At 38.8% G+C, this 9,101-nt stretch overlaps 1 protein-coding gene across 1 annotated transcript; it reads left to right on the top strand.

The window, feature by feature from the left end:
- Positions 1–1,086: 1,086 nt before the first annotated feature.
- On the top strand, positions 1,087–8,234 carry dmbx1a (diencephalon/mesencephalon homeobox 1a). Its single transcript, XM_084411365.1, has 5 exons — positions 1,087–1,279; positions 5,141–5,307; positions 5,418–5,596; positions 5,705–6,104; positions 6,597–8,234. Exons 2-5 carry the CDS (start codon positions 5,154–5,156, stop codon positions 7,013–7,015), a joined length of 1,152 nt encoding a protein of 383 aa, XP_084267491.1. The 5' UTR covers positions 1,087–1,279; positions 5,141–5,153; the 3' UTR covers positions 7,016–8,234.
- The last annotated feature ends 867 nt before the right edge of the window (positions 8,235–9,101 follow it).

Genomic DNA, 9,101 nt, shown 5'->3' with positions numbered 1-9,101 from the left:
AAAATTCAGTTAGGGATTTTCACCCTGGCCCGCTTTTCTGCGAGCATCTTTAACAAATTATGCAAGCTTTACATTAAAAGGCTACTTTGCGCTGCCCTTAATTCCAACCTAAACGGTTTTGCTCCGAGAGAAGAAATCTTTTCTAAAAACCCTTCAAGAAGAGAAGGGCATTATTGTTTTAATCCTCTTACCGGCAGTCATTTCAAGACAGAGGTTTTTTGGAGGCTGAAATAGCGTCTTGTCTCCCCTTATCCTCACCCAAATCCTTCAAGGCCGGGAGAGATTGTGAAGGCAGTAGCCTGGCATCTATTAGAGATCTCTAAAGTCCCTTCAGTCTCTCCTGCAGTGGCATGACAAAGCCGAAAAGCAAACAAAACCAATGCATGAGATATTCGTTTGTCAAAAAAAAAAAAAAAAAAGGAGAAAAAAAAAAGGTTTGGGACTGTGACCTTTATAGAAATATTCCTATGTTCAAGAAGTAGGCTAAAAGTAGTCAATGCGTGAGAACAATATGAGAAAGTATATCGAAAGTTCAATATAGTCAATTTCTAGCGATCTGCAAATTGTTTGTGGTTCTTGCATAACTTTAACAAATGATAAATCCTAAAATCAAGAAAACAATATGACTCCATGTAAAAATGGTCAAGTGGAAATGCAATATTTGTTTGCTCCTTTAAAGATCTTCCTAACCTAAAACCCATTAAAATTACTAAACAAAATTTAGGACGAGAACACGCGTATATTTAATGCCTTATTTATCCATATTAAAACTCTTTGCCATCACCGTCTATCTAACTATATAGCCTACGCGTTTCTCTTTTGTTCCTGCTTTAAAATCTTAATCCCACCGATGTCAATATTATTCTCACAATATGATATTATTGTTTATAAGCAAAAGTGCTTGTGAGTGGACATTAGTGCTGTGATTTAAGACTTCTAAGTAAAGGGTCAATTGGCTCGGAGTCCACACACAAGCAGCCAGAAAAATACCGTCGAGCTTTGATTGACAGCTTCAAGGACCAGTAGCAAGCCTCGTTGATGTTACGCGGAGCTCTTTAAAATCCCTCCTCAAAGCTCGTGTCAATAGATGGACGCAATGTGCTGAGAAGAGCGCGCAGGGAACGATTTGGAAGCGCTTGATACTTAGCGGATACATTTGAATGGGCTCTTAGACTTTTAGAAACGCAATAAGGACATCTGGGAAATACTCCGAGCTACAAGCAAACAAAATATCAAGTGACACTGTGAGACACTGGATAAAGGACAAGACTGAGATAAGGTAAGAGACGAATTGTTTATGCAATTGTTTACAGTCTTAAAAATAAAGGTTCTTTATGGCATTGGTGGTTCCATGAAGATCCTTTAACATCAATGAAACCTTTCCATTCCAGAAAAGGATCTTTATGTGTAAACAGTTTCTTTTAGATTATTAAAATGTTCTTCACACTAAGAATTATTTTATTTTTATTTTTAAGAAACGTTCACTGAAATGTTCTTTGGGAAACCAAAAATGGTTATTCTATGGCATCGCTGCAAAAAAAACCTTTTATGTTTAAGAGTATGCTAAACAATTACACCATGAACCAATAAAACAACAGAAATATACAAATTTGTCAGTTCAGTAGGCTGTCTGAAATATAGCTCAAATAAATGCTGGCAGTTCCTCAACTTTTCTTTAGTCTTCAAATAGGCCTATTTTAATTTTAAATATAGGGCCATTACCAATATCCTTATTTTGTATTTTTCTGATCCAGAGCAAAATAATAATAACAATTTAAAAGAATCTTAAACGTAGCCTGTGTGTGAAAGAGACAAAACATACAAATACAATTTTAAACATGAGCTAAAACAGCGGTCTGACTTTTTTTGTTATTTATTTTTTTAGCTTACTTGATTTCACAGTATAGTGCCATAACTTGGATAAAACTATTCTTTTTCTTAATTCATAATTATTAAATTGAAATTCTGTTAAAATACATTTCAAGTGGATATAGTTCAACTTTGAAATGGAGTATTGGAAAAACCTGGAGGCCTGTGACAGTGAGGGATACAAATATATGTGTGACAATATAAAACCTATGTCATGCGAGACACGATAAATAGTCCCCCCGGGTCAAATGGGGTTTTAACGTTAACATTTTTCCTAATTTAGTCGGATCAAAAAGTTGCACTGTACATGCCAATTTGCATAATGAGGTTTTAATAATCGAAGCATGGAGTGTCACACTGCCCGCAGCAGTAACAGGCGGATGAACAGACTACAATAGCAGCGAGACACAGTATTAAAATAAGCTGCCCTTTGTGCTAAATATCAGCTGGCCTGTGGCGAAATTTGACGTTTAGCAAGTATTCACACGCTTGAACGAATATTTTCGCAAACGTGAACGTTAAATGATATCAGTAAATGGAATCGTAAATATCAGGCCTATTATTATTTGGTCGCACTAAATCACTTGCATTGATCGTTTTTATTAGCCTACTATTTTGAAATGTGTGTAGGCCTATTCCGTGTGTATTTATTGATCGTTTACAGTGTTTTTGGTCAAATGTAAGCTATAACATCCATGGAATGACAATGAATGAACTAAACGAAAAGTAAAATACATAAAGTTGGTATAGGCCTATAACACATCTCTTTAGACACATTGGTTGGAAAGCACGCGCGCGAGCATTTGCTTGAAGCCACGCACACACACACACACACACACACACACACACACACACACACACACACACACACACACACACAAGTAAGCTCACTGTACGTCCGTCCGTGTCAGCGGTGATGATAAATGGAGGTCTCCACAGTCGAAACCTATTTGCACTTCCATTAGACGGGGACCCAAATGGGGATCAACATGCATATTTTACCCGCAGAGAAGCCATACATCTCAGCCAAAACGTGGCCCCGGGGCGATGGGATAAGGGGCTGCGAGAGAAGGGAGGGAGAGAAACGGACCCCATTCAATTCAAATACTTGGGGGAGAAAAGTAAATGTTTAGCAAAGCACCTTCTGTGCAAGCGAATTAAACTATTCCCTCTTGCCCTGTGATCACATTCATCAGACGTTGCACTGACTTAATAGTCTGGGAATGGGCAGTCCGGATGTCACAAGCTTCCACGCTGAGGAGGGTACACGCGTTTTGGTGGCCTAAAACGGGTAAAGACAGCAAAAGTGCAACTACAAACTTTTAAACAAATCTTTCAGACAAACTTGCTTCCGTAAGTTCTACCTAAACGCACATAAGGACAATGGCCTGTTACAGAATAAGAAAGGGACAGGCTATTTTTTTCCAAAGAATAAAAGACCCTTAGAAAATCTGTATGTAGCCTAATTTATAGCCTAGGCTACTTGAACCAAAAATATGATATAAATGCAGAAATAATAATAATAATAATAATAATATAAATAGAAAATTAAATAGGAATTTGATGATTATTATTATTATTACTAAAATATGGAAATTAATTAGAATTTATCTTATTGAAACGGGACAAAATACATATTTCGTTTCCCTAAGAAAGTCAGCTAAATTTATTGTATCACAAAACATTTGCAATACGTTTTCTACTTCCTTGCTAAAGTGTCTAACTTCGAATTTTGTCAGAGATTTTAATGTAATACGATTTAAATAAATTATAGGCTACTTGTTTTAGACATTTAATCCTATGAATTTAATGTTGGCTACAATCGAAGTAAATAATAAGCAATTTAAGTGCTGGTTGGAAATACAATTTCGTTTAAAACTCGAGGCTGTTAGAAGTCCCTGGACACCCGGCATATGCGGGAGTAGCCTATATACTTTCTCTCTTAATAATTCGCACTGCATTGACCTCGGAGATATTCGTGCCTGTCAAACACCTCTATATACTAATACATATCTAATCGTGTCCTGGAGCCTTTCATTTTATCTATGAAAAGTTTAAACTGACTGTGAAAAATGACTGAAAAAACATAGGCACTAAACCTCATGGACATGTCATTTGGAAATGCAGATCAGTAAAATTTAAATATTGAGATTAAAATATCCCTACAAATTTAGGCTTTGCAATTATTATAAGCAGCACAGGTTAAATTAATTTTCGATTACAAAACTGGTAGAATAACATCTTAACATCTCGTTCACTGCTAAAAGTAGCCTAAATCTCACTAAAATCAATCAATGATTCATTGACAACTGTTTTTAAAGGATTTGCTACGGTAATTTGCCTCTGAAATTATATATCTAATGTAGTAAGCATAAGTCGGAGCTCATTAGGTAAACAAGTGATAATTGCACCAATTAATTCCTTGTGTATGACTAATGGATTGGACAAAACAATAATTGGATATTAATGAACACAGTTCCGCTCATAAGCGGATTTCCAAAAGCGCTACTTGACACTCTCACTATTAAGACTGACAACCATATTGATTGATTATATATCACTGTAGATAAAAATAACACAAAAGCAAGATGCTAAATAAAATAGTTGTTTTAATAATTGTAATAGGCATAAATGAATGCAGGGTAATTTAAGGATGTAAGATGATCATCTCAGTATGCGAATTAATCGCTAAATCTTTTAAGGCATTATGAGGAAAATTCTATTATTAATTTTATAGCCACAATCATGAAACCAACTGTGACGCAAATCTTGACACCAAAGTGTCAATTATATCAATTGACAAAGTTATTAGTCAATAATTTATTAAATGTAAAAAATAATAATAAAAAAAAAAAAACTTATTTCACGCTAAGGAATTATATCATAATGAAATATTTATTTATTTATTTAGTCCATGTATGGTACATAGGCTATTGAAAAGGCGCTCGGATAATGTTGCTATGGTGACCACCTCACGCGAAACGTGACTTCTGTTCAAAAGCATTTATTCTGATTTCTATTCGAACTCTGATTCTAACTTTTGTGATTCCTAAACCGTTCGAAAACCCCGTTCAAATGTATAGTCTACACGCATGCATGCAAAAAGAAAACTTACTTTTGAGACCCCCAACCTTTTATTCTGACTTCCTTTATGTCAGGCCTCAATATGGGAGATTAGACCACCAGAGAATGTTAAAAAAAAAAAGTGTGTTAACAAATGGGAAAAGAGCTCATTGTTATTATAACATCCTCGCAATCCTGCTCTTTACAGATATTTTGGAATCATGCAACACTACGGAGTGAACGGATACTCTCTCCACGCCATGAACTCACTGAGCGCCATGTACAACCTGCATCAACAGGCGGCGCAACAAGCGCAGCACGCGCCTGATTACCGGCCGTCCGTTCACGCGCTCACCCTCGCAGAGAGACTGGCTGGTAAGTGCGTTCCCTCTCTCCCTCTCCCATATAACACAGACATTTATTGTGATTGTACAATGAATTAAATATGCCGTGTCTTTTCTCTTCCAACGGCTGTACATTTCAAGATATCATACTCGAGGCTCGCTACGGCTCTCAACATCGCAAACAACGCCGCAGTCGCACCGCTTTCACGGCCCAGCAGCTGGAGGCTTTGGAGAAGACGTTTCAGAAAACGCACTATCCAGATGTTGTGATGCGGGAGCGCCTGGCCATGTGCACCAACCTACCTGAGGCACGTGTGCAGGTAAGAAATTAATTTCACCTTTAAACTGGTCTTTAAAAGTTTAGAATGTCCACAGATATGTATCCATGAGTCAGGAGTCAAACCTATAAATTGCCTTTTGGTCATCAGGTATGGTTCAAGAACCGCCGTGCAAAGTTTCGTAAGAAGCAGCGAAGCCTCCAAAAAGAGCAACTGCAGAAGCAGAAAGACGTCTCGACAGACGGAGCCCTAGGAACAAGCGATAAGGATGATGCCCCCTCCAACCTAGCTCTAGAGAACCAGCCACCTTCGTCCTCCTCTTCTTCCTCCTCTATGGAAGCAGAGGCAGCTCCCCATGCACTGGCATCAGAACTTAGTGTTGAGCTTAACGTGACATCGGCAGAGCAGTCAGGCAGCGAGTCGGCCACAGAGGACAACGCAACGGACAAGGAGGAGGAGATAAAGCAGCACAGAGAAGATCTGAAGGTTGAGAAAGAACCAACACCTGGAAACCTTTCCCCTCTTTGCAAACGTCTTAGCCCCAAACCAGGTATGTATTTGCTATATATACCATAGCCGTGTAGGCAAGTGCTCCAACATACAGTGCGGATGCACTTCGGGGCGACCCAAGTTCGAGTCCCGACTCGAGGTCCTTTCCTGGTCCAATTCCCCTCTCTCCTCTCCTATAGGATTTCATGTTTGTCCTCCTACTGTCTTATGTAAATAAAGGCAACCCCCCCCCCCCAATAATAGAAAGTTTTTTGTTTTTTTTTACTTAAACAAAAGGGTTGTTTATTGGCATTGAGGGTCCCATGAAGAACCTTTGTAGGTTCTTTATAGTGAAAAAAAAAGAAAAAAGGTTCAGGTTATTAAAATGTTCTTTTGCACACTAAGAAAATAATAGTTCTCTTAAGACCTGTTCACTGAAAGGTTTTTTTCTATGGCATCACTGTGAAAACTCTTTGGAACGTTTATTTTTAAGAGTTTGAAATGACACTATGGTTCCAATCTAAATCTCGACAATCCATCTTTGTGTCCTTAGACTCTCCTCTTGGTTCCCCGGCCATCTCATCTTCCTCTAGCGGGGTGACCGGCGGGATCTCTCAGAGTCACTCGTACTCCTCGTCTCCGCTCAGCCTCTTCCGTCTGCAGGAGCAGTTTCGCCAGCACATGGCCGCCACCAACAACCTGGTTCACTATCCGTCTTTCGACATGGCGACCCCGTCGTCTATACCATACCTGGGCATGAACGTCAACATGCCAGCGCCCCTGGGTTCCCTCCCCTGCCAGTCCTACTATCAGTCTCTATCTCACCACGCGCAACAAGTTTGGAACAGCCCCCTGATGCAGACCTCTGGAGGCCTTCCTAACCACAACAGCAAGACCACCAGCATTGAGAACCTACGCTTGCGGGCCAAGCAGCACGCGGCATCACTGGGCCTGGACACGCTGCCCAACTGAACAGGAATCTGAAAACTACCTGAGCAAGGGAACATCTCTCTACCACTTCCAACATGCCACCTGGACTTCTCAAGTTAGAGTCAATCTAAAAAAAAAGTTAAAAAAAGGGTGTCTTGAGGTTCTCCTGAATACTAAAGTTGCTTTCAGGAGAGGCAAATCAAATCTCTGACTCATTTGCAAATATTAGAGGGCTTGTTATTTTGAGGCAGGCAGTGAAATGATGAAGGATATTACATTTGTTTTGCTTAAAAAGACAGACAGGCCCTGGATTAGATTTAGTGTTATTTATATGTTTTGGAAGGGCGTTAATGTTTGATATAAGCACTTTTTGGAGAGGATCTCAGCCGGCTGCATGCACTATATACCAGAATCTGAAAATAACTTTTAATTTAATTTAATTTAATTATCGCGGTTCTCAAATTACACATCACACAAATTACCTTGTAAATGTAAATCTTGCACAACTACATAGATTAATTAAATCTAACCTGTTTAATGGTCAGGATTTAACCACGGTAAATTGAGGATGGTTGGGTAATGAGGAAATGATTTCATTGACTACATATGCAAAGCTTTTAATTACATGTAGCCTCGGGCAGAGGAAGAAATGCAATTATAGACCATGCATATCATTGGAGATCGCCATATTAACACTCAGAGGGAAAGTACTCTCAAGAAAACTAGTGCTTACATTGCAACAGGAAACAATGCTGAATAGTGGTTGAATGCCAGACAGTCCAGAACAGGAAAAGTTCTCCAGTGGAAAGCAAAGCACTTCCATGTATGGCAGCTTTTTTCCCCCTCTTCTTTGCTCATTCTTTCCATCTCAGTGCTGAGCTCTCATTGTGTTTGTAAAGTATTTTAATATGTAAAATACAAAGTCTTTATCTATAAATGTTTACTGGTAAGGCAAATGTAAAAGTTCTATGTTTTAGACTGAGAAGATTTTAACCCTGTGATGATTCTGGTAGCTGTCCCTTTGTAAGATTGTACCGGGTGGGCCGCACTGCCCGTCTGCGTCTCCCCCAGATTATTTAACCTATACAGTCTGGTCGTCTATGTAACTCTTTCATTGTCACTGTGAACATCAATATACAGTCACTCACAACATCACACAAAGTGGTGAATTTGTAGCCTATATTGGTGGAGAGTGTTCCAGAAGTATACACATCTTTCCCTATGTCAATTGTAGATTTAAAAACTTGTAAAATAAAACTTCAACAAAACATTGCTTTGACATCTCTTGTTTATCCTCAAAATACCACATTCAATCTAAATTAGACTGTGACCATGCTAAACTGATAAATTAATTTTGAAGGTTAAGACCCCACCTCACCCCACCCCACCTACCTAAAATAAAAAAATAAAAAATAAGCTGATTTTAAAAGATAGGACAGCAGAAAACAAGGAAATGAGAGTGAGGAGAGCAAGAAAACAAGGTAATCTTGGGAAATAAAATCGTTGTGGGGACATAAGCCATCCCAGATGAATAAGCAGGCCATTATGCTGAAGAATGACAGCCTGGGGCCGTGATTATGCCGCTATTATATCTTAAACAGTGTGGTTTGTCAAAATGCATAAGCCCTTTGCTCACATAAAGAGGGTCTCCCCCTCTGTGTGTATTTTACCAGAGGCTTGATGCCACCGCCACCATGTTCTCAGTGCCCTTGATGGGGCTGCTAACTGCATTTTAAAGTGCCTTATGCCATATTTAAATACAGCTGATTGTAATGCGTTCTAACATTCAACCTTTTGAGTAGATCAAAACACACATGGGAGGGCGGTATGATTCATTATGAAAAAATTAACACCAACATGCAAACAGCAAATTTAACTTGTCAGTTAAAGGTTCGAGCAAGTCAACAGTGCAAATAAATAGCATCTCTATTATCTAGTTTCTAGAGCAAAAACAAACTGCCTCCAGGGGTTTGACACAGATTATGTGACAACAAGGTCAAGTTCTCTTTACTAACTCATGTAATGAGACCGGCAAGAGAAGCGTTTTCTGTTAATCGTGTAGTATGATTTAAGACACAGGCATTAAACTGCTTGCTTGCAAATGAAGCATGTTCTATGCCTGGCAATT

This window comes from Rutilus rutilus (genome assembly GCF_951802725.1).
Source record: "Rutilus rutilus genome assembly, chromosome: 6".
NCBI lineage: Eukaryota > Metazoa > Chordata > Actinopteri > Cypriniformes > Leuciscidae > Rutilus > Rutilus rutilus.
Note: the sequence above shows the minus strand (reverse complement) of the source record. Positions and strands in the feature narration are given on the sequence as shown.

What these genes read in the sequence shown, in the direction of transcription:
- dmbx1a (XM_084411365.1), top strand. Translation starts at nt 5,154, where the DNA reads ATGCAACACTACGGAGTGAACGGATACTCTCTCCACGCCATGAACTCA. An exon ending in CCTCGCAGAGAGACTGGCTG is followed by an intron (nt 5,308 to 5,417) that starts GTAAGTGCGTTC and finishes GTACATTTCAAG; the next exon opens with ATATCATACTCGAGGCTCGC. An exon ending in ACGTCTTAGCCCCAAACCAG is followed by an intron (nt 6,105 to 6,596) that starts GTATGTATTTGC and finishes TTGTGTCCTTAG; the next exon opens with ACTCTCCTCTTGGTTCCCCG.